Genomic DNA, 26,211 nt, shown 5'->3' with positions numbered 1-26,211 from the left:
CGTCAGACTGCAACGACCTATCCCACTCCGTCGCTGCCATAAACTCCCCTTAATCCTTCAACGCCAACATTGCAATGCGTATATCACGTGAAAATCGCTGAAAGAACTGTAAACTTTGATGATTACCTAACCCTCCCCCCCCCGCCCCTTATTTGATACCCTTAGTTAATAAATGAAATGAAATCCGCTTGCCGGGTTATGTGACATTACGAGACCACATAACACCACAGAATCAGTTGCCCTCTCGGGCGTCAGATGGGAGGGTGAGTTCGGAATCCAATCTGCCAGGACTCTTGGACGCTGGCCCTAGCACGGCTTGGTTAAAGCTCAGAAAATGTGTGCCCGCTCCCTCGAAACATCCATACAAAGGTTGCCATTTGCATGGCTAGCATGTCGTCGGGCTACGTTATCGCCGGTATCATTTCCGGGATTGCCATAGTAAGCTGGCAAGCTCAGTACGCCTGTCAGGTGGGAGGAATGGGAAGCCCTCCTTACGTCGCAGGACCTGGACATTGAACTTCGCTGTGTGAACCAAGATACCAGTGCTCTGGCCGTACGTGGCCTGGACACATCCGCGCAATGTGAGGGCTTCGATGGCCGTGGGCGTTGAAGGCACCGAACTCGCTGGCTCAAGTTTTTCCGCCTCCTTTGTTAAGTAGGGTGCTTTTACAATGTAGCCGAATTGGAATTATTTTAACCTTGGGGTTCTATTCTGTGTTATGCGGACGCCAGGTAAGACGCAAAATGCTTCAATTAGTTCGTTTATTAACTAAACACGTTATTAAGTTTCTACTTTTTGGTATGTTCTGTTGGCAGGTTTGGAACTCATCCTTCATATAATATAACCGCGAAAAACGTTTTTCTTAAAGAATTGTAGCACGCGTTACAAGGCCCGCTAATGTCTCCCTGATAAGCGGTTTCATGCACAGGGCAGAAAGTGCGCTTGACGTAGATCGTTTGGCCAATGCGCGCTTTGAGACCGGACTGCAAGCACAATTACTGCGGTCGCAAGGAAAGGTTTTATTGCTTCGAAAACAGTATATACAGGGAGGTATAATTGGACCGACCAACCCTTAGTAGGAGTCCCTAGTACGGGAACCCAGTAGCACGGGCTGCTGCATTAATGCGCTCGACCAAGGTCTTTTGGGTCTCCAGGTCAGAGCAGCCGAACAGGGTCTTGCGAAATTACTGCGCGCATTGAGTACTCAAGGAGAGGTCCGCAGTCGAAGAAAAATTGACAACGAACCGCCACGCGCCCGCCTGGCTCTCAGGTGATGGAAGCAGGGTGAGGAGATCCCTGTGTTGAGCGGTCCACGTAAAAGGCGCCGTGGTAGTGTGCGAAGCAGCCTATGCCAGGGTGACAATTGCCGGCCTTATAACACATTTCCTTTTCGCAGTTATATTACTTGAGGGACAAGCTGGAATTGTGCAAATACAACGTACCCCTTAAGATGAAAAAATATATGTTAATCAGCGAACAAAATGAAGCATTCTTCCTCTTTGTCGGCGTCCTCCGTAGTCCCCTCATAGCACCAGGGCTAATATCCTCAAGTCGGTTACCTTCATTTTTAATGTTGGACCTTCTAAAGAAAGCACTAGGTATATGTCCAAAGATCTTTCGCGTAACGTTGTATCTTCCAGCAATAAATAGGGGCACAAACTAATGATGACTGATAGCTTGTAGCAAAGTGAACGAACATGAGCCAGCATCAACAAAGAGGGCCTCAAATGAAGCCATTGATGCTACCCTGTCGTAGCCTTAAAGCCGAACCTCAAGTTTGCCCCCAATTTTTGAAAATATATTTACCTGTTTGTATGTCAGTTAGTGGTGTGTGTGTGTGTGTGTGTGTGTGTGTGTGTGTGTGTGTGTGTGTGTGTGTGTGTGTGTGTGTGTGCGTGTGTGTGTGTGTGTGTGCGTGTGTGCGTGTGTGTGTGTGTGTGTGTGTGTGTGTGTGTGTGTGTGTGTGTGTGTGTGTGTGTGTGTGTGTGTGTGTGTGTGTGTGTGTGTGTGTGTGTGTGTGTGTGTGTGTGTGTGTGTGTGTGTGTGTGTGTGTGTGTGTGTGTGTGTGTGTGTGTGTGTGTGTGTGTGTGTGTGTGTGTGTGTGTGTGTGTGTGTGTGTGTGTGTGTGTGTGTGTGTGTGTGTGTGTGTGTGTGTGTGTGTGTGTGTGTGTGTGTGTGTGTGTGTGTGTGTGTGTGTGTGTGTGTGTGTGTGTGTGTGTGTGTGTGTGTGTGTGTGTGTGTGTGTGTGTGTGTGTGTGTGTGTGTGTGTGTGTGTGTGTGTGTGTGTTCGAGGCTATAGTAGAGTAGCGAAACTTCTAATCTTCAGAACGTATGTCCAACTCTATCCCAGACGCGCATATGTGAGACCCCGTTCTGCGAAAGGCATTTAGTGCACCAGCACTGAGACCCTCTCTCACAATTCACCGATGTTTGTTTGTTTGTTTGTTTGTTTGTTTCATTAAAAAAATGTAAACACTCCCAGGAGGACTTCTTAGTCCAGAAGCCCTCTGGCTGTTCCTTCTAGTTTAGCCCGCTCCACCAGCCACAACTGATCTGCAGGTTGCGTGGCTAGAAGGGTGGCCTCCCAGGAGGAGGGGTGGGGTGTTTGACGGGAGGAAGCGGATAGGATGTGGGCATTCCCATAAGTAATGGTAGAGGGTGGGTGGGGCGGCGTTTCCTGTGGCGCAGTATGGTGAGAAGACCGTGGGGTGAAAGATGTGGGCAAATTGAGGAGATGGAAACGAATATGTCTGGAGTTGTCGCCAGTATGTGCTGTCGATGTGAGAAAGCGTGTGATGTGGTGGCGGGTACGTGGCACGGCAACGACGATAGTAGTGAACAATTGTAGTGTAGTCAAGAGTTTCGATCAGGGGTATATGAAGGTTTGGGGAGGCCATGCACCGGCACCCAGAAGCTTAGGTCTCGGGCAAACGCATGAGCGTGCTCATTTCCGAGGATGTCCTCGTGCCCGGGAACCCACGTGATGGTGATGGGTTTGGGAGGAGGAGGTAGAGTAGATAATATTTTATCAGATGAATGTGGGAGGGTTCCTCGCGGGAGATATCTGTATGCTGTTTAGGAGTCTGTGCATATTGTGGTGTGCTGAGTCTGCAATTGACTCATGTGTGCAATAGCGAGTGTAATGGCCGAGCATTCGGCCTCGGCGATGCTAGTGCAGTGGATGGAGGCGGCATTGAATGTCGAGCGGCGAATGTCCATGAACACAGCAGTGCAGATGTGAAGAATGTTCGGATTGTGTGAAGCATCCGTGTAGATGATGTCCTGGCGTGTAGAGTACTGCTTGGAAAACATATGAGGCGCGGGCTGCGCGACGGCCTTTGTGGTGTTTGAGATCCATATTATTTTGGGAGGTGTTTGAGCTCGAGGAGGCTCCGCAGATGCGGAAAGATGGCTATATGAGTGTGAGGTGAGGCATCAAGGGTATTGTAGCCCATTGAGCGCTGGAGATGAGTACCTGTAGGTGTGCGGAGTCGACGTTGTTGGCTGGAGAGGTGCGCCTCGATGATCTTCTCAACATTGTTATGTATGCCTTATTAAAGGAGCCGAATTGTACTGGTATAACGAGGTAAATGGAGGGCAGCTTTAACGGCTGAACAGTGGAGGACGTTAAGTTTATTGAGTTGTGTTTTGGTGATTTGGTGGTAGGGGAGGTGGTAGGCTAGTCGACTAACGATGAGGGCGTCTACGAGTCTTAAAGTGCCTTTTTCCTTGAGGCCATGATTGCGGCTAGAAATGCTGCGAATGAGATGTGTGATCAGTTTTATTTGGCGCTGCAGGAGGTGTATGGTGTGGGTGGCTCTAGTGTCCGGTTGAATGTAGAGACCCAGCAGTTGGAGCCGTGGTACTTTGGGAATCGGAGCGTTGTCAAGGAGTACGGTGGTGGTTGGGGGACGTGGGGAAGGCTTGATGACTAGTAGCTCAGATTTCTGCGGCGCACACGCAAGGCCTATAGCCTGTGTATATGTGTAGATGGCATCTGTAGCGAGTTGCAAAGTATGTTCAACTTGGCCAGGGCAAACCTTAGTAGTCCATAGTATGATGTCGTTTGTGTATATTGCGTGCTGAAGGTCAGGTATAGGTTCGAGTATCCTTCGAAACCTCGGTGATACATCTCTCTCTCAACTCACAGCTTACTACAACCACCACTGGAGGGAGGGCACTTTACCAGCCTCTTGGAAACACGCTGCAATCAACTTCATTCCTAAGCCCGGAAAACACCTTTCCTTAGACAACCTGCGCTCCATTTCTCTCACATGTTGTCTTGGCAAACTCTATGAACACGTAATCCTTAGACGGCTTCAACCTGAACTCGAATCTAACGCCATTTTTGCTCACTCTCAATTCGGCTTCCGCCCACATCTCTGCACCCAAGACATTCTACTGTACCTGAAAGAGACCATCCTAAACAATACCCTCCATAAACATGCCACACGGCCCATACTTGCACTTATTATACAAAAGGCATTTGACAGCGTCAGCCATGACCACATTCTGTCTACCCTTGCCACAACTAACTGCGGGCTACACTCTGGCGCTACGTTGAGGCATTCCTAACCAAACGCACGGCTCATATCACATTCGGGTCCTACACCTCCCCGGTCATCTATTTACCCAATCGAGGCACACCGCAGGGCTCAATCCTCTCACCCATCCTCTTTAACATCGAGCGTGGGGAGTCACAGCAATTTGACTCCTTTCTGCCTCTTTTGCGACTCTCTTCTGTACGAAAGGAGTCGCAAAATGAATCAGTTCTTGCAACCCTCTCCACTCCTGGCGTCTGACTCAGCACGTGGCCCTAACGAAGTCACGGTCAAAGACGGCGGGCAGGCATTAAAACGGCTGCTGAAAAAAAAAACTTGTGAAAGCACTTTATTTTACGCTGTCTTGCCATTTGTAAGGCCGTTGTTAGGTTTTGCTTGATTTTCGAAAGCAGCTCCTATGCGCCCGTTCTTGGCTTGAGCTGCGTTGCCGTCAGCGTAACCGATGGGTTTTCATTTACAGTGCACGTAAAGGATCAAAGATGGTGCCGTACTAAAAATGAAGCAGCGGAAGCAGCATACACAACCACGCAAGAGATACCAAAACATCACGATGCGGAAACATGAAAAGGGAATGGAGACACAAATTAGGCATTGATAACTTTTAAGCAAGAATTAAACAAAAAAGCTCCCCACAACGAGCAAAGAAAACGTCTAGTCAAACAATGCAATTTCACACCACGGACCACTTCCCCTCCGAAGTAGAGGTCAAGGCACTCGGGCAGTGCTTCATCTCCAGGTCGCGCAGTACACACTATGCGGGACCTGGCAACCCTAAATGTGTAACGGGTCCTCCTGAACTGTAGTAATTCGAGCTTTCAAACAAAAACATTTTTTCGTTACAAACAAAAATACCCACAATCTGGCAAAACTGTGGGTCACTTTCTTTCCGCATAACCAACACATCTCCTTCTTGGTATGTTATATTCAGCACATTCACTGATAGCGGCTGTCGCCGCACGGGGGAGTCTTTCCAAGACCGTTCGGCAGAACGACGATGCATGGGGCCCGTTTTTCTGCGCCACTCGTTGGCAAGCCGAGGAGGGGGGAAAAAAAGAAACATTGAGGGACGGTTTGGCTCCCCCCGCCAACATATAGTACCTGCAAAAGCACATTCGAGAGACAAGTTCAGGCTGGAAAACGTAGAACGTTCTTACGGCGCCAGGCCACCGGCACCGGTGTGTTCTGTATCCATCGCGCACGAATGGAAGTTGACGAAGACAAACGGCATCAAATAAAAGCGCAAAAGAGGGGCAGTATACACACTGGGTGATCTAACATGTAAGACAGTGCCAGTTGGCAGAAGTCTCTAACACAAGGGTACAGTTTAGGCCTTAGTTTTAACAGGTGTAAAACCTGTTAAAGCTGCTGCACTTTACAAAAGAAGTTCACTGAAATGGTAGCTTTGCAGAAGCTGGTGCCTGTATGCTAGAGTCTTGCAGATATTCTTGTGGTTCAATACACGAGTTACGAGGTTTTTAAAATACTAATGTTTGGCGTCAAACCTAATGCGCCAGAACTGCTTCAGGGGACCGAACAGGGATATCATGCGGGGATAAAGGATATAGTAGTAGTGCATCTTTGGAATCACACGAGTAGATGGATGGCGATCGAGAAAAGAGCACCAAAGTTATTTAATTTTGTTCTCTAGGTAAGGACGTACCACTGAAATTTCGTCAGCCAACACAATATCAACGATTTCTCTGAAGGGGTAAATGCCCCAATCCTCATTGCCTTCAGGAATGCTCGAACCCAAAATCAGAGGCAATAGACGGAAAACGCACCACTTCTGCGATGCAGTGCCCTTCATTGGGTCTCTGCCATGTACAGAGTTCACACATAGGTGTACCGGTTTGTTAGCCTTGTGATGTCAGCCGTATTGAAATGTGGTGATTTTCTGTATATCCGATGGCATTAAGACATTGTCTTCAAATAGCCGTTTTAGAAAGTGCTGCCTCACAAGTGGTAGTGCTCCCTCAAACAGATTGTGCATTATATCTGGAGGTAACTGCCTTGTCACATCGAAGTTTCCAAGGAATAGCATAGGCTCGTAGCAAACGTCGTTCTCGCGCCGACTAGGGCGCCCCTCAGGGCGGCGAGCACACTCGGAAGGATACGATCGGCCCGCTGGCATTCGGAAATATTGTTTGGGCTCAGTTTCGCGCGTCGCTGTTGCCTTTTCAGAACAATGCCGAAATGCAACACGAATTGTTGCGTCGTGAGCTGCAACAGCACGTACACCAACTCACCAGGAACGAAGTTTTATAGGTTTCCGAGCCGACCGTGTGAAATAGAATGGCGTCACCGCTGGATCGCGCTCGTCCGACGGCGGAAAAAAGCTGTTTTATGTTCCGGCGATATGCCAAGGGCGTTACTGATGAATGTGTTGCTTTTACAGCAATAACGGCAGCAACTGGACACCTGCAGTTGATAGCAGGATATGCAGCAAACATTTAATGAAGAAGGCCACAGTAATGAATAGCTGTCTTCGACACGTTGCGGAAGTAGTCGACAGGTAGATAACCTAATGTGTAGGAGGTGACTATGATGATAACTTGATGGTCGAAAGAAGATGATCTCTTTTGATGACAAACCGCTTTTTGATGACAAACATCAACAAAGCCCCGAGGGCGGTCACCTTAGGTGATCCACCCTGAAAATAAAGCAGCCAATCAAATTATTGAAAAACATGCCACAACCCCAGTGGGTTGGGAATAATCTTGGACCCAGGTCCTTAATTACGCCAAATAAAAATACAACATTCAAAACACACACTCTCTCCACTCGCCGGTCCCCAAACTCTCTCACACGACGCCTGTGTTTCCCTCCCCTCCCCAGCGTGCTTGCGACGCCACCTTGCAGCTGACGACTTTCTGAAAAAAACGCCGGGGGGGATCTGGAGACTAGGCCACCCAGCCGTCCCGTTCGAGAAAAGGGGGGGGGGGGGGCATTGTCCCAGAGCAGTGTACTGTCGCCGTTGCTCGCACCCGATGTCTGGCGACACAGCGGGAGGCCGCTGGGCTGGTACGCTACTTGGGACCTTGATTTTTATAGCGCTGAAGAAACACCACAGGAAGAAAGACACAAAAGGATAGAAGCGAAGTCCTTTTGTGTCTTTCTTCCTGTGGTGTTTCTTCAGCGCTATAAAAATCAAGATCATGTACCAACTAACCCGTCAAAAAGTCCTGCTGCTACTTGGGAGAGCCAAGGGTCGCGCCTATTGTCGCCTTCTGTAGGACATTTAGTGAGCGCTTGTGGCAGTGCAAAAGGCCTCATTAGCGGCGTCTCCCTGTATCCATGTTTGGCGCCACAGCGGGAGATCGCTGGGCGAACCGGCCGTAAAGTGTTTCGCAGAAACGTGCCGCTGTTGTTCCCGGCTGATAAGGGTGCGTCTGCCGTTCGCTTCATCGCGACGCCTCGGGGCGAAAGGACGAAACAAACCAAGCCTCCCGCGCGCCCCGCGGGGCGCAGCCAGCGCCCAAGTAGAAGGGAGAAAAGGAGATAAAAACAACAGCGCTAGCTCCTTGGCCTCAACCACCAGCTCGACACCACGCGCGAGTCGCTTTTCACAGTGGCCTTACAGCCACCCGTCGATATTTCCCGCTGCATATAAAGCGACGAGTGGGCCTCCGTCACGCTATACGAGGTAGAGCATATATTTTGAAAGCTTCACTAGGCTGGTCAACACCGGGGTGAGCGTGGCATCGTCTTCAGAAGAAGCCACAGCTGCGCATGCGCGAACTCGCCGAGTGACGTCGCTAGGAGAGGCGAAGCGACGTCCTGACGAGCAGAAAGCCGTCCGCCTAGCGGCTGAGGCCGCGAATAACCAATGCATATTCGCCAGTCCTTAGTCGCGGAGGTTCTAGCCCCCGTTCCTCAGGCCTGCGTGCCAGGAGCGGCGAGTAGGGGGCCTCATAAAAAGGTGGAAATTAAAGTTTTAATCAATCAATCAATCAATCGCAGGTGTTTGAAGCGAAAAGCTTCACTACGAGGGTCAGAGCCAAGCTTCGCGTATGATGATGATGATTAAACTTTCATTTCCACCGATTTAGGAGGCCCCCTACTCCCCGCTCCTGGCACGCAGGCCAGAGTAACGGTGGCTGGAACCTCCGCGACTAAGGACTGGCGAATATACATTGGTTATTCGCGGGCCTCAGCCGCCAGGCGGACGTTTTTTTGCTGGTCAGCGGGGACGTCGCTTCGCAGCAGGGTTACCCAGGCTTCTCTACTTTTAATGTTGTCCTTAGCGCCCGGAGACATATCCCGTGACGTCACACTCAAGGCCAAATTCTCCTCTCCTTATTGAAAAAAAAACTTAGTAGCCATCCAGGAATCGAACCTCCATCTCTTGGATTCACAGCCGAGCGCTTTACCGCTGTACCACGCCGTTTTTTTCTTTATTGCATGCATTGATACAAATACATCAGTAAACGATCGTGGTTGCCATGCCCCTTGGCTGACAACCGTGTCTAATGGACTTTCATTACCACAAGTTCGCCCATCAGACTCAAGACCTCCTCCGCAGCGTCTTGCTGCTTCTAAATTTCTTTTAGTTTATACACTTGTTCAACAAAATAATCACATACAGATCGTGCATCGACATCACAGTGTCTATAAGCCATCCTACTCCTCCAAATACTGTGAAAGCCCAATAGCATGATGAGGTCATACTGAAAATCATTAACAGTTGTCAAGTACCGACTTCCACGTGGCGTCAATGGCAGGTCTTTTTTAAGTGTCCTTTGTAACACATCCCAGTAAAACACCGCATCCCAACAATCCAGGAACACGTGCTCAACTGTTTCAGGTTTCCTACATAGTAGACAGTTTGAGCCCCAAGGTACAAAAAGGCCCTTTTCTTCCATCCATGTTTTGACTGGGAGGGTTCCTGTATGCAATTTAAAAAAAAAATGTTTTTACGCCCGGTGCAACAGTCATGTTTTTAACTCGTTTGAGCACATCTTTCCCTCGGCCTTCACAGTATAAGGTTCTGTGCAATGGAGCTGGGAACAATTGTGAAATAAGATCCTTGCACAGTCGCTTAGGTGGTACAGTCGCTAAATACTCTACAGAGTATCGCACGCGCAAAAACTTGAACGACCACACCACTTCTCGCAGGAAGCGTGACACAGTGTATTATCGAGCAGAGCATGAAGAGACTATAAACTCTGGAATTGCACTGGATAGCATGATTTGCATAAAGGTTCTCAGGAATGCATCTTTTTGGTCACGTAGGAAACAAAACCTTAAAACCATCTGCCACACATATAGATGCATTAGAGACAACCCTCCGTCTTTAACTCGCCGAAAGAGATTATCTCTGCTAATTCGTTCCCAATTGGACGACCAAATGAAGACCGCAAATACACGATGGAACCTTTGTATATTGCTTCGAGCACAATACAATACTTGAAGTAAATACATTATTCTTGCCACCAAAAAGGTATTGCATACAGTCGCACGGGCGAAAATAGAGAGGTTACGTCCCATTCATCCTTTCGTCCTTTCCCGTATTTCTTCCGCTTTTTCATTCCAGTAATTCGTATTTTCCCCGTATTTGTCCAATGGGACTCCAAAATAAACTCCGGGCTTTGTAGCCCATCTTACTCCACAGAAAATTTCCGGTTCCTCTTCCCATTCCCCGTGCCAGACTCCGAGACTTTTCTTTAAATTAACAGCACTACCAGTCTGCCTGCAATACCTTTGTGTCACATTCAAAGCTTCCGAAACGCTTTCGCGATCTTCACAAAAAAGCGCCACATCATCAGCGTATGCCAATATTTTGACTTCACATACTCCCAGCTTAAAACCACAGATGTATTCGTTAGCAATTACCATTCTACACAATGGTTCCAAATATATAGCAAAGAGGAGAGGAGACAGTGGATATCCCTGCCGCACAGATGATCTTACATCAATTCTTTCAGATAACACTTTGTTAATCATAAGGCGTGTAGAGCAACATGCATAAGCCATTTTAACTCCTTTCAATACAACGGCACCAACATCAATATGTTCCAACAAACAGTACAATATTTCATGAGACACACGATCAAATGCTTTTTCGAAATCAACTTGAACCATGGCCACTCTCCTGTTTAGAGCATCGCAGCACTCGAACACACTACGCGCTACATGAATATTATTAAATATGCTTCTGGTCTTTATTCCACATGTTTGATGAGGTCCAACAATATCTTTTATAATGTATTACAATATTTTAGCTAACACCTTCATCAGAATTTTATAATCAACATTTGTTAACGTGATCGGTCTATAGCTTGTAACTTTTAAAAGCATGGCTGGCTCATCAGTCTTGGGAACCAAGACCGTATGCGCGTTGCTAAACGACGGTGGCAGATAACCCACATCAAAGCACTCCTTGAAAAGCCTATAGAGCATGACAGATAACTCACTTTTAAGGCTCTTGTAAAAGGCCGCACTCAAACCATCTGGACCCGGGGACTTTCCGACATTCAATTCATCAATGACCTTTTCTATTTCCTCCACACTTATTTGGTTCTCTAACTCTTCAGTAACTTATTTGCCTAATATTGGCATCAGAGGCAAAAAGTTATCTCTAAACCCTTCTTCACTTGGTGCTTTGCTCGAAAACAGCTCACGGTCATGTTCCACGAAGGCGCTCGTAATTCCATCTTGCTCATCATGCCTCTGCCCCTTGTATTCAATAACCGTTATCTCGTTCGCGCGCGCATATCGCTTTTCATCAGCGAGGGCGCGTTCTGTTGGCGTCTCGCCACCGAGCCATTTTTCCGTGCGCGCTCTTATCGCAGCGCCTCTGTACTTCTGGGCATCCAAAGCTTCTAGCCTAACTTTGATGCCTTTTATATCATGCATGAACATACCCGGCATTCGTTCTTCTTCACGCCATAAATATTTTAGGAGCTCTTGCAGTTGCTTTTCTTCTTTCTTTTCCTCATACTTAATAGTGGAAGAGCGCTCAATTGCATTCATTTTAACATCCTGTTTAAATCGTTCCTAGGATTCAATACAGCCTGTTTCGCTCTCATAAAAAATATCAATGCCTTCCTTAACTTTCCTTAAAAATAGTTCGTCTTCTGCAAGCCTCGAGTTTATTTTTCATAAATCCCAGTTCATTTTTTATTTACTTTGCTTCGTTCCGCCCAGCGTGACCGTAACTAAGCAATAGTCACTAAATGACACTTGCTTCACTTCATACTGTTCACAGGTAGGCGAAAACTCCGGCGACACATATATTCTGTCAAGTCGCGCGTAACCACTACCTTGAAAATGTGTGAAATGCACAAGTTTTTCACCATTCACCAGGACTGATACGTCCTCTAAGCTGCACTCATTGAGGACACACTTCAGCAATTCGGCACTTTGGTCTTTTCCAACATTTCTATTCGAACGATCCTTAGAGTCTACTACACAGTTGAAATCTCCCAAAAATACAAGCGCACGACTGCATTCAAGGAAAGGCACCAACTGCTCAAAAAAGTCGCGCCGTTCTTTTTGTGTCGTTGGTGCATACAGGACCACCACCCTCACCGCACAGGTTTCGTACTTGATGTCGCACACGACGAAACGCCCCCTTGCACAAGTTATTACTTGCTCCACTGCTATGCCAACACTTTTCCTCAGGAAAAGACAGCAACCTGCCGACAAACCGACTGCATGGCTTACGCAAACATTGAAGCGTGACCGAAAACCAAACACCAATTTATCTATTTGCTGCTCATCCTCAACCTTTGTTTCTTGTATGGCTACGATGTCTAAATCTAGTTCGCTCAACAAACAGTTCAACTGCACTTGCTTCCGTCTCGGGGCGAGCCCTCTGAAGTTTAGAGTGCCCACTTTTAGCGGTTTTTTCCAATAAGCCATACTCTAAACCCAGCTAACAAATAATGACTAAAGGCTCACTTCTTCAGTCTCTCGTCGCGAGTGAGCGACGAGGACCGCAACGCGGTTTGCGATAACGCTAACTTGCCTTTCTTAGCACCTTCCACCCTCCACTGCTTTTCTAGTCGACGCAGTTCCCGTTCTGTATCTGGTACCTTTTCGTAGTCTCGTGATCTCTTCATGGAGGCGGTTGTCATATCCATCGGGGACTCAGCAACGCTTCCTTCCGAAGTGCCTTTCGCTGTTGGCTGATCTGACGACATAGCAGCCTCCTCCCCCTTTCCAGTCGTTTCTGCAGCGGGTTCGCTAACTTGCGTCTTCCCTCCACCGGTGGTGTGCTCCGGCTGTTGGACATCAGGTCCCTCTCCGGATCCTGTAGGGGGCAGGGCTCCAGCGTTCTCCAGTTCCTCCTGGTCCATGATCAACTCGCTGCCGTCGTCTTGAGGGGGCACAATACTCGTGGCCACACGGGCATACGAGCGGAAGCATCCCTCCCGGTTGTTCCCGAAGATATGACACGAACTACATCTCGGAGTGCGGCAATCACGTCGAATGTGACCTGTCTTCTTACATCTTAAGCATATTGGTGGCCGTCCAGGCACCACCACTAACACAAGCCCTCCGTAAAACTTGTACATGTGGGGCAAATCATCGATCGAAAGCCCCTCTTTGAGCACTATTTTTACTAGCCGAGTTGTCGATTCGGCCTCTTCAAAACCCGGGCTGTTCCACTGCTCATAAGTGACTTCTTTCACATCTCCAAAGTCTTCGAACGCCCTCTGCACCGCTTCACTCGAAACGTAGAAAGGCACCCAGTGCACCTTGAAAACCAACTCACGCTTGTTCGGGTCGATGACCGCACAGTAGTGTCTCTTCACTTCCAGCGCGCCTTCTTTCAGCAGGCGTTCCTTCGCTTCCTCAGTCTTCATCTTCAGCATCCAGATATGAGACATTTGGAAGGGTCCAATGCCAGCCACGTAGGGTAGTACACCGACCTTTTCCAACGGCTCACGAAAATCCTGTATGCGATAAGGCCGGCCGGCAATATCACAGTGAAGGAAAACCGTTGTCTTCATTGCTTCTCCCGAAGGAAACGTAGGTAGAACCATGCGAGATCCCAGTGGTGGGCGTCGTTCGCCGCATCCTCGGCCAGACATGACCGATACCGAGGCACGCTCAGAGCTTGCCATCACACGTCCGTCTGCCACGGAAGCCGGAAGTTCTTGTTTTTTTTTCTTTTTTCTTCTTTATTGCATGGGTCGTGAAACGCTGCTCATAACTCTGCTTGTGTACCGTGAGGATTATAGTGGGATTCCGCACGTGACAGATACTACTGTCCGGATACCCTTCTGCCGTCAACTATGAGGGCCAAGCGGGAACGAGTGCGCTCCAACGCCGCCGGGCGGCGCTTCTTGCCTTCCACGAGTGACAGATGATGCGTCTTTCCTTTCCTGTAAACGAATTACAAAACGCCGGTGAACTTAGACGCCCTCGACATGGAAGCCAAGGAGAGTTTAGCTGCTGGCGAACGGCGCAGAAGTCTGGAGAAAACTTCCTCTGGTCCCGAGGTAGTCACTGCTTTTCGCTACGTATATCAAGGCATAGCTGAGGTAAGCCATGTTTAATCTATTGTTTTATTTGCCCTCAGCTTGAGGTAATGTAACTAACGACCCTTCAATTTGTGCATTGACAGTACATTTGATTGCATGATCGCGGTTCTTTAGTGAACCAATATTGTTAGGCTGTGACTACCCCACAAATGCGAAGCGACGAGGTCTTTATATTTTTTTTTGCCAGAAAAAGAAAGCGCCAGGAGCAATAGATGCAGGAGCAGCGACAGATATCCAGTTATGGCAATCAACAAACGGGGTGTGTCTCAAGCCCCGAACCCCAGATTTCAGACTGCCCGCCTTACAGTGCCAATGTAGTGGCCTGCGTAGGCAGTCAGTCTGCAGATGACACACATCGTGTGGATGTAAGCAAAGGTTTACTGTATGTAATTTGTGCTTTTCATTGCATTAAATTTGACTGGTGTGCTAAGCTGGTTTTAAAATGCTGGTTTCAGGCCTCAACAATGACGGCAATGTTACTTTCAGCATGAACTTCACATTTCTATCAGAGTTGTGCGTGTGGAAATGCTTCATACTACATAAGTCACAACGAAGTGTGCAGCACAAGCTTGGCCAGCTCATGCAGTCTATGGGGTCACAACTAAGCGCAGCCGGCGGGGTAGGCGAGCTCCCGTAGCAACTGCACGCAGGCGTTACTCGTACTCGACACGTGTCCCCAACCCGTGGCGAAAAGTCGCAGCCAAGGCAGGTCCGGACGAAATAGGTAACGAACTGGGCACGCTAGGTAACAATTTATTAACCCTAACGCAAGGCAACAACACACACTACGGAAGAATGTTCTATTCGATAACATAAGGGTTCCGGTGGCTCACCAGATCGTCGGAGTCGTCCACCGGTAGGGAGGGTCAAAGTTATCCGTCCAGGGTCTCCGTGTGCAGGAGAGGCAAGAGACTTTCCCGGGCACTGCGGTTTCATCCGTCTCGGTATGCAATACCGAGAAGTAATCGGTTGCTTCTCGGGACCAGACGAGAGAAGCAAGTCGTTCCTCCTCGAGTTTCCCAAATATAAATTTTTTCACCACCACCTCCTCGAGTTTGGAATGTTACCCTTCTCTAGGTTACCAGCGCGATGCTGTGGTGTCACAGCACTGTATGGGGAGCGAGGGAAACGCTAAGTGCCTTCTCCATCCTCTCCTGGCGAGCGCGCGTCGTCTCGTGATTCGGCTGCGCTTGTCCCTGGTTAGAAAGGACAGTGGGATATACGTGTATCCCCACAAGTCCGGGCTTTTCGGACAAAAGCACTGGACCAGCGTGCAAACCTTTCTTCGCGGAGTTCAGATCTCTTCAACACGATGAAAACGCCTTTCATGCGCTCACAGCAATTAATGTTTCATTATTTGCTCTGCTGTTAGGCATATGGCCACCTGCTCCAAGAAAGTTGAATGATGTCCATTGAGAACAAGATTCTGTTATTTCTGATCAAACTGAAAAATGGGCTACCGTTTTCTGTTCTCGCTGTTCTTTTTGGCGTCCGCAAAACAACGGCCTCTTGCATCTTCAAGAGTCTACTTGTAAACATCTATGCTGTAACAAGAAAATGGCCATCGCAAAAAGCCGCTCTGGCCACATTACCTCCATGCTTCAAAGTACACTATCCAAAATGCAGAGTTGTTATAGATTGTACTGAACTTGAAACTGAAGTGCCCCCAGGAATTGAAAAACAAAACCTGTGGTATTCGGACTACAAAGGAAGGCCCACCATCAAGTACCTTGTTGGAATAGCTCCAAATGGCCTTATAACTTTTCTTTCAAAGGGATTTCGTGGTCGAACTAGTGAGACAACGCTAACAGTTGAATCAGGTTTTTGTCTCGTCTTGAACCAGGAGATGTCGTCTTAGCCGATAAAGGATTTCTAGGCATAAAAACAGGTGTTGGCTCGCAGGATGCACCGTTGGAGATGCCCCCTTTTGCTACTAGCCCACAGTTCACGGAGTCTGAGATGGATGCCACTAATGAAACTGCCTCCGTGCGCATTCATGTAGAAAGAGTGGTTCAGAGGCTCAAAGTTTTTGATATCATTACACGCAGGATACCTCATGAGCTGACTGGTTATGCTGATGAGATTTTTCATGTACTAGCAGTGCAAACAAACCTGAAGACATCCATTTTTTCCGAGCCACCGATATAATGAGCCTCAAAAAAGGGAAACACTTTATTGCACGTTTTTATATACACAAGAAGGGTCAAAATGACTCCCCTTACAGCGGCATATACGAGGTTTTAAATGTCACTGTATGAAAAGTGTAGAAATTAAATAAAGCAGTTCTTGTAAACAGGCACTGTTTTCTGGTCTCTGGTGGTGATTGGATGGCGGCACAAGTAAAGGATATTGCCTCTACACGAACAATACTAAAATACGTATACACATCACATGTCTGTACATTCTTGTAATGCTCTGAGAACGTGGTCAAAATAGAAGTTTCGCAGCTTGGGCACTGCAGACGATAGGAACTCATCATTTCTTTTTAGTTGGATTGTGAGTGAGTCCACTTCTGTGTGTACATAAAAGTAGCAGCGCTGCAAACCTAGCACATGCAAGCAGATTTGTATTTGTGTGAAGTACGAATCGCTGCGTCTTAAATCCAGAATGTCTTCACCGCAGAGGTATTTCAGCAGGGGTCTCTTGGTCACGCTCTGTTGTCTTTTTGAGAATGGACACTTGATTTCAAGTAGCACTGCGCTGCCGTTTTCATCCCTGAAAGTTAGACTTTCTCTTTGAAAGAACAACCCGGTAAAAGTGATTACCTGAAAATGCCGTCGGGGGAGCACGCAAGCCACGGCTCTCCAGGAAAAACTACCAGACCGAATTGGGCGACATTCACGTTGTGCTTCTTACGGGCTGATGGCTCTTTTGACAGCCCATACTGCACATGGTAGCCATTGTACTGTAGCTCAGTAACAATGCTCTATGCACGCTCGTAGAGGTTTTACAGCAGGTCAGAATCCTGTAAGCCTGCAGAGGACAAAAGGCAGGGAAAAGGCCACGTCTGTATTAGAATAATCAGTCTTAAGGTCAGAAAACTGATCAAGCTACAAGATACTGCTTTGTACCTTTGTAGCAGTAATTCTCGGAACCCTTTCATTCGCCCAAAGACTACGATCAAGCGCCGTCCTAGCTGACAGGTCAGGTACATCTTCAGGCGGAACAGTGACGTAGCGTTCATAAAGTCGCCGCTCCGGGCCTGACAGCCTTGGGGGGGGGGGGGGGGGGGGGGGGGGGCATTGTGAGCAGGCACAATAGCAGATACTACATCTTTGTTTTTCAATTAGGTTTTTTTAGACAGGAAAAATTCGAATACTTAAGTACTGTACAATTGGATACAAACCTCCCTAGGAAGTTAACTCGTTTAAAAAGTATTTTCTTTCCACATTGCATGACAGTAAAGCTGTGGAAATCTTTCTCGATCCTCTCCCGTTCAAAAAGCACCACGGCTTGCGGAGACCTATTAGGAGGGGTTGTAGCGGGCTCAGCTGGCATACACCCTTCTGCGCTCAACATATCCATTAAGGGGCAGTTGAGGTCACCGAAATATTGTGTGACATGGTACAGCGGAACCTCCTTTGCGCGCGCTGAAAAATCGCAACATAAAAAGACTGGAACGTACAGCAACTTGCGCGAAAATATTTTTTCAGAGTAAACACAGCTGGAAAGTTCCTCACCTTCTCCTTTTTTAGGGACAGCAGCGTTAGAGTGCCTCGGGTAGGCCTTACGAGACGCCGGTACGCCCCATGGATTAACAGTTTTTGAGTCGCATTTGCCGTCTTTTATGTAAAGAGCAACTGCTGCGGCGTGCTTGCGCGAAAATATGCGATGCCTGCGATGCCAGCACAGCAATCGCAGCTCCCCGCGAAAATTCGTCTGCTGCCGTCGATCTGCATGCATTCCGTCCACAGGGTAAAACGAAGATACTTACGTTGAGCTTCACGCACCTGGCCGGTGCGTTGATTTTCGTCTTCGGAATGCACCTAGCTGTCACCTCCAATCCGTGCGAGTTGAGCAGTTCCCTCACCTCGTAGACGTGCCCCGCTTCAAATAGAAGAATTCCTTTCTCGAAATTCTTTCCACGAAAAAAGCTGTCAAGGTCGTGTAGCTCCCGAAACCCGGCTAAACTTAATATCGGCACGTTGTTTGCCGCCATCACTACCGTATAACAGGGCCGACAGGGTGTCAAACACGCAGCGCGAGCCGCTGACTGCGGGAGTAATCCTGCCGCATTTGAGCAGCTGCTCCCCAGATGGCACTGGAGGTTCGAAAGACTGGACAGCTGACGGGACAAATTCCGGACAGGTGGCGGCAGAGTAAAATGAATTTGATTTATAAAGGCAAAGGAGAAAGGATGCACATAAAATCCTACAGGCCGATTACCATAAGATCTGTTATGTACAGGTTGGTCATGCAGGAAGTGAAATTAAAGGTGCAAGCATGGGTAGAAAGTAACAAAATACTCGGAGAACTTCATAACGGCTTTAGAAATGGTAGACGCTTAGATGATAGCCTGTTCGTGCTTACCCAATGCATCGAAATATCTAGAGTGGAAAATAGACCTTTGTATTTGGCCTTCCCGGACATAAACGGGGCGTACGACAAAGTAAATAGGGAACTCCTGTGGAACATATTCAAAAAAGAAGGTATCGGTTATGAGATAACAGAGTTCCTAAAGGAAATATACCGGGATAACAAAGTAGAAATTGCGTGGGAAGGGATAAGAAGTACGGAAGATGTCAAGGTGTGCAAAGGATTAAGACAAGGTTATCCTCTATCACCGCTGCTGTTCATTCTTTAAAACCTTGAACGGAGGATACAAGAAAGTAACCTAGGTTTTAACCTGTCATATAGATTAGGCGAAAAGGCGGTAGAGCAGCGCCTCCCCGGATTGATGTATGCAGACGATATTGTGCTGCTAGCGGAGGGTCTGGAAGAATTGCAAACTCTAGTTAAGTATTGCGGAGACGAAGGGGACGCTCTAGGCTTCAGTTTTAGCGCAGTTACGTCGAGTCTGATAATCTTCAACTGCTCAACTTATCAGGGTCTTAAAATACAATGCCATGAAATACCCAGAGTAGCAGAATATAAATATCTCGGGGTAGGGTAAACGAAGTATTGGCATATATTGAAAAGCATGAGAAATCACTGAAGGCAAAAGGGAGAAGAAATGCCAGGATAATGAAGCATAGGGCATTGTGGGGCTGCAACAGATATGAGGTTTTGAGGGGTGTTTGGAAAGGAATTACGGTGCCCGGGCTTACTTTCGGAAATGCGGTTTTGTGCCTAAAATCAGCGGTACAGTCAACCTTCGAAATAAATCAGAGAGCCGTCGGACGATTAGCACTAGGTGGCCACGGCAAAACCACAAGTGAGGCGGTACAGGGAGATATGGGCTGGGCATCTTTCGAAGTACGGGAAGCTCAGAGTAAAATATTATATTAGGAACGCCTGAGGAAATTGGACCGTAACAGATGGGCAGCTAAAGTATTTAAATACCAATACCTAAAAACCGTTGACTCACAATGGAGGAAAAGAACTAGGAAACTAACCAGTAAGTATGCTGGTCACAAGGACGAAGAAATAAAGAGTGTTAAGCAGCAGGTGAAAAACACAAAGGGTAAAATTTGGATAAATTCGATGGAAAAAAAACAGTGTGGAATTCTACCAAAAGTGTAAAAGGCAGATCAGGAAGGGAGCTTTCTTTGATAACTCAAGAGGCAGTGCCCTACTTTTTGAAGCTAGATCAGGGTGCCTTAGAACACGCAGCTACAAAAAGAAATTTAACAATGAAGATGACACATGTGCAGCATGTGGTATCCACTGAAACAATTGCTCATATGTAAAGAAGACAAAGAACAGAAAACGCTGCGGCATCGCCATCACCATCGCTTGTCTCCGGCGCCCATCTCGCTCGCGCTGAAGCTGTGCCCTGCGGCTGGTAATTCAATCCTGCTGTGCCCAAAGTACTGCCAGCGCTAGACGTGCCAACGAACCATTAAATCCATATTTCACTTGGTGGAGGTCAATCTGAGGTTCCCTGTACCCATCTCGCCCTGGAACTTCGCAGCAGAACATTGACTACCCCAATGACGGAGCCGACTTCATTGCACCTGTCTCCACCCGTCACCTGCACAGGTGCGCTTCGTCAACGGGACCCGGCTACCTTCAGTGGAAACAGCGATCACGACGTCGACGATTGGCTGACCACTTACGAACGGGTCAGCCGTCACAATAACTGGGACGACAACCGTAAGCTCAACAATGTCATCTTTTACTTGAGCGACGTCGCTAATCTGTGGTTTCGAAACCACGAGTCGGACGTTGCCGCCTGGGCGAATTTCAAGACGAAATTTTCTGATGTCTGGCCGCCCCGCCGTCCGAAAACTCCGCGCGGAACAGCGTCTTCGATCGCGACTACAGCTGCCCGGTGAAACGTTCACCAGTTATATTGAGGACATATTTGATTTGTGTCGCCGCGTTGACCCGACCATGACCGAGGCCGTTAAGATACGTCATGTCCTCACAGGAATTGATGCCGGCGCTTTCAACATGCTTATCGCCAAAGGCCCCAATACGGTCAAGGAAATCTACGACCTCTGTCAAAGCTACGACGAACTTCGCAAGGAGCGTGCTTTGATTCGCCAGCCTCATGCACCACTCGCTGGATTAGCCGCGGAGAGGGAGCCATCTAGCCTCTCTGAAGACATCAAGGCTTTTGTACGTCAGGAGGTCGCGCGACAACTGTCCCTACAGCCATATGTTAAGGAGTCGTCAACAACTGGCCTTGTTCCGGAGCTTCGCCATGCAATCCAGCAGCATGTATCTGAAGTCCTCCCTAATCCTGTTCCTCAATCAGCTCCGGTCGCACCCTCAATGCCGTTACTCACGCCCACAGTTTCATCGTCCGGCGTTGCGCCACTGAGCTACGCTCCAGCATTCGCGCCGGCTCCTCCTCAAGTATTGCGTCGCACGTATGCCGAAGTCATTTCAAGTCCACCGCCTGAGCCAGCATATGCCTATGCTTCGCCCCCCATGCGGTCCGCACCAGCAGCTTTTGCTCCCCCCTTGCGTCAAGCACCATTTCCATGGCGCACTGCAGACAACAGGCCCATTTGCTACCACTGCGGCATCCCTGGACACACTACACGCTACTGCCGGCGCCGAATAAATATGGCCTTTGCTGCACGGCCTGCGCCATCTTATTTGGCCCCCCAGTTCCCAGTCCCATCGGGTCCTCCAACAGCACCCCCTGATCCTCCGGACTTCCTCCCTCGTCGTTCGCCATCACCACGTCGCCGCTCCATTTTGCCAATGCGCCGACGACCCGTTACCCAGCCGGAAAACTAAACGCCGCAGTTCGCGTGGCACGAACTGCGTATTCGACAGAAATTCAAAGTCCTCGTCTTTGAATTAGCCCATTGTTGGCTTGGGCAGGCTCGTATTTGTATGTAATTTTTTGAAATAAATAAACAATTTATATATATATATATATATATATATATATATATATATATATATATATATATATATATATATATATATATATATATATATATATATATATATATATATATATATAATCCCGCGAATGTTATTCCTGTCATCGTTAAAGGTGTTCATACTCTTGCGCTCGTCGACACCGGTGCCGCTGTATCAGTTATCAGCCACAAACTCTGCAGCTCCATCCGAAAGGTGACTACGCCTCTCGAGGGACTATCGCTTCGTACCGCATCCGCTCACAGTATACAGCCGACAGCTATCTGCACTGCTCGCGTCGTCATTGCTGCAGCCTTGTACATCATGGAATTCGTCGTTCTTCCCACATGTTCTCATGACGTCATTCTCGGCTGGGATTTCCTGTCCCAGCATCATGCTATCATTGACTGCGCCAGTCCTCAAGTAGAGCTCATTGAATCGAGTGATGCGCCGTCTGATGCCCTGCTCCACGAGCCGTGCCCTCGTTTTGCGACCAAACTCCTCGTAGCTCACGACACAACCATGCCACCCGTAAGCGCTGTTCTGGTTCCCCTCACTGCCTCTTTTACCACCGCCGCGACAGTCCTCTTTGTGCCCTCTAACGTTGTCTGCCGCCGCCGCCACTTACCGCTGCCGTTTGCCGTCCTTGACATGAACAACGGCGCTCTCTTGCGTCCTCTTGTGTCTCCCGCTATGTTGATCGAAGGGGAGTGCCTCGGCCACATCGAGCCCGTGGACCTTCTGTTCGCCTTTGATGATTTGTCATTCCCTGTTTGCCAAGTTGACGCCTTGACTCCAACTCGTGTGGCTTCAGATCCGCTACAGCGGGACCTTTTTGACCCTTCTGTGGACAGCGCTCTAGAGCCTCGCCACTGAGAACAACTTCTTGACCTTCTACACCAATTCCGCTCCTCCTTCGACATCCCGCAATCTTCCTTGGGCCGCACGACGACCGTTACTCACCTCATTGACACTGGCGCTCACCCACCTCTCGAACAGCGGCCGTATCGGGTGTCCCCGACTGAGCGCCGTGTTATTGCCCAACAAGTCGATGACATGCTGCAACGCGGAGTAATTAGAGAATCCTGTAGCCCATGGTCCTCTCCTGTGGTCCTAGTTAAAAAGAAGGATGGCTCCATACGATTTTGTGTTGATTATCGCCGCCTCAACAAAATCACTCGTCGTGATGTGTACCCCCTCCCACGAATCGACGATGCCCTAGACTGTTTGCAAGGCGCAGAATTCTTTTCCTCACTCGATTTACGCTCCGGGTATTGGCAGGTGCCCATGGCAGAGGCGGATCGTCCGAAGACCGCCTTTATTACTTTAGACGGACTATACGAATTTAATGTTATGCCATACGGACTGTAACGCCCCAGCCACATTTGAAAGAATGATGGACACTGTACTGCGCGGCCTGAAATGGAACATCTGTTTATGCTACCTTGATGATATCGTCATCTTTTCAGCCGACTTCCTGACCCACCTGACTCGACTTCGCCAGGTCTTCACCTGCCTAGCCCACGCCGGTCTTCAACTGAGCCTTAAGTGCCGCTTTGGTGCCCGCCAGCTCACAATACTCGGACATGTTGTGTTTAAAGATGGAGTTCTGCCTGATCCTGAGAAGCTGCGCGCCGTCGCTGACTTTCCGAAACCGACCACTTTGAAACAACTGCGAAGCTTCGTGGACCTCTGCTCGTACTTTCGTCGTTTTGTTCGGAATTTCGCAACCATCATAGCCCCCCTTACACAGCTCTTGAAAGGCACCCCTAACCTCTCCTCTTGGTCGCCAGCCTGCGATGATGCATTCGCGATACTGCGCAATGTTCTGACGTCACCACTACGACCCTCACCAATGTTCTGACGTCACTACCCGCGCAATGTTCTGACGTCACCACTTCGCCATTACGACCCTACTGCACCTACAGAACTTCACACCGATGCCAGTGGTGTCGGCCTCGGCGCCGTCCTCGCCCAGCGCAAGCCTGGCTTCTCCGAATACGTTGTCGCCTACGCAAGCCGTGCTCTCACCAAAGCCGAGTCCAACTACTCCGTTACCGAAAGGAAGTGCTTAGCAATCGTGTGGGCTGTAACGAAGTTCCGCCCTTACTTATACGGCCACTCCTTCAAGGTAGTTACAGATCATCACGCTCACTGCTGGCTCGCGTCTCTCAAGGATCCGTCTGGCCGTCTCGGGCGCTGGGCTCTCAGGCTTCAGGAATACGACATCCGTGTAGTGTACCGCTCTGGCCGCAAGCACTCTGACGCCGACGCTCTTTCTCGGTCACCAGTGCTCTCGCCTAACTCATCGTCCCCTCCTCAAGTTTTCTTGTCAGCACTCACCATTGAGGATATGCCTTTCGAGCAACGACAAGATCCTCGGGTTTCTAACCTGCTAGATATCCTTGACACTACTTCCGCGGCTACACATCCTCGGGCACTCCACCGACAGGCCTCCCATTTCGCCATTCGGGACGGCCTTCTCTACCGCAGGAACTACAACTCAGACGGCAGAACGTGGCTTCTTGTCATTCCGCGCCACCTCCGCTCCGAGGTTTGTGCCCACCATCACATTGACCCGCAAAGCGCTCATGCCGGCGTCCTCAAAACCTATGATCGAATTCGTCAGAGGTACTACTGGCGGGGAATGTACAATTTCGTACGTCGCTACATTCGCTCTTGTACCGCCTGTCAACAACGCAAGATTTCTCGCCACCCTGCTGGCCCTCTCCAGCCTTTACCGTGTCCAGCTCGCCCGTTTGATTGCGTGGGAATTGATTCACCACCTGACCCGTTACGCCGAGACTGCTGCACTTCCCGCGGCGACAGCCAGAGAGGTAGCCCATTTTTTTCTGCACCACGCCCCTCGCGAGCTACTGAGTGATAGAGGTCGTGTCTTTCTTTCCGAAGTAGTCCAAGAGCTCCCGTCGTCTTGTAAATCGATACATCGGGCTACAACTGCGTACCACCCACAAACAAACGGCCTCACGGAGCGCTTCAACCGTACGCTTGGGGACATGCTCGCAATGTATGTTACATCTGAATCGGGAAGCTCCAACTGGGACCAGGTACTGCCATTCGTAACGTTCGCGTACAACACTGCCACCCAAGCAACAACTGGGTTTTCGCCCTTCTTTCTCTTATATGGCCGTGAACCATCTTGTACTCTGGACACAATTTTGCCATACCATCCAGATGCCTCTGAGTACAGTGCCTTGTCAGATATTGCACAGAAGGCGGAGGAATGCCGTCAGCTAGCTAGCACGTTTACCTCCAACACTTAAGGCTATCGCAAAGATCATCATGATACCGATACCCCTGCTCCCACGTTCCTGGCTGACAGCTTCGTTTGGCTATGCGTTCCTGCCACCAACAAACTAGACACCAAATACCACGGACCTTATCGCGTCTTAGAACGCACATCCCCTGTGAACTACGTCATCGAGCCAGTCACCCCTTCTTCCGACCACCGCCGTCGCGGCCGCGAGGTTGTCCACGTTAGCCGCCTGAAGCCATATTACAACCATCTGGTGGTCTCTTCTCCCTGAGTCGCCAGGATGGCGACTTCTTCACGCGGGGGAAATGTAAAGAAGACAAAGAACAGAAAACGCTGCGGCATCGCCATCACCATCGCTTGTCTCCGGCGCCCATCTCGCTCGCGCTGAAGCTGTGCCCTGCGGCTGGTAATTCGATCCTGCTGTGCCCAAAGTACTGCCAGCGCTATACGTTCCAACCAACCATTAAATCCACATTTCACATAATATACTCGAATGTAATGGTATCCATCCGCAAGTCGATGCAGGCGCTATCACAGGCGCTGGCGCCTCCTAGCATTTGCAACGTGCCTATAGCTGACCGCTTATTCACACCATACAGCCGCTTGGAGAGGGTTGGGTTTAATTATATAGCCGCCACGAACGGGAAGGAGCAAGCACCGACGCACACATCGAGCACCGCGTGGCTTAGCGCAATTTCGCGGATAATACTGGCGCCCATGAGAATGCACTTTTCTGCGCGTTTTCACGATAGCATCTCAGCCGAGCTGTAAAGTCGTAGAGCTGAAGGCCTGCGAACCGCGCGATTCGTGCGTCGACAGGCCTGTTGCCTTTCCGATAGCGTAACTCAATCTTTTCGCGGTGCGAAGATCAGCGACTCCTGTTCATGCGTTCTCCTCGCTCGCACACCGTGCGACGCGCTTCTGCGGAAAGTCGAAACCGTGCCAAGGCACTGATCGGGCTGAACGTCCAACGCGGCGAAGAGGAGCGCCAAGCGACACTGCCTTCGAAACCAGTTCGCGCGTGCGAATATTCTGAAGCGTAAGCTTCGTTTGTGTGTAGAAATAGTTTTGTTTCTGCCTTGAGAGTAGTTCAGCACTTTATGAACCGATTACTTCTGGAATTGCCTAGCGAAGAGTGCTGAATTGGCTTCCTTCTCCGTGGCCTCAGTAGCGCGCGGCTACGGCGGGCGACTGTAGTGACTGAGTTAAATGAAAACTAGAAAGCGCAATGCATATAAAAATCTAACAGCCAACATTGTTCAACTCCCGTGCCTACTGCTAGCGCATGCAAGGACGACGAATGAATGACTGGAAGTGTGGTTTTCATATGACAACTCTTAATGGACTTTCGGATGCTCCAAGCACCTTCATTCTAAAGAACAATGTATTACCAACAAC

At 49.0% G+C, this 26,211-nt stretch overlaps 1 protein-coding gene and 1 pseudogene across 1 annotated transcript; one reads left to right on the top strand and one right to left on the bottom strand.

The window, feature by feature from the left end:
• The first annotated feature begins 3,768 nt into the window (after nt 1-3,768).
• LOC146187394 (uncharacterized) lies at nt 3,769-15,426 on the top strand (annotated as a pseudogene).
• Nucleotides 12,462-13,520, bottom strand: LOC146187395 (uncharacterized). The gene has a single exon (XM_084605835.1). The coding sequence runs from the start codon at nt 13,518-13,520 to the stop codon at nt 12,462-12,464; it is 1,059 nt and encodes a 352-aa protein (XP_084461961.1).
• Nucleotides 15,427-26,211: the final 10,785 nt, after the last annotated feature.

The sequence above is a fragment of the Amblyomma maculatum genome, chromosome 6 (assembly GCF_055883805.1).
Source record: "Amblyomma maculatum isolate TAMU_Amacu chromosome 6, ASM5588380v1, whole genome shotgun sequence".
In the NCBI taxonomy this organism is placed as follows: domain Eukaryota; kingdom Metazoa; phylum Arthropoda; class Arachnida; order Ixodida; family Ixodidae; genus Amblyomma; species Amblyomma maculatum.
The sequence above is the reverse complement of the archived record's forward strand: the minus strand, read 5'-3'. Positions and strand labels throughout refer to the sequence as shown.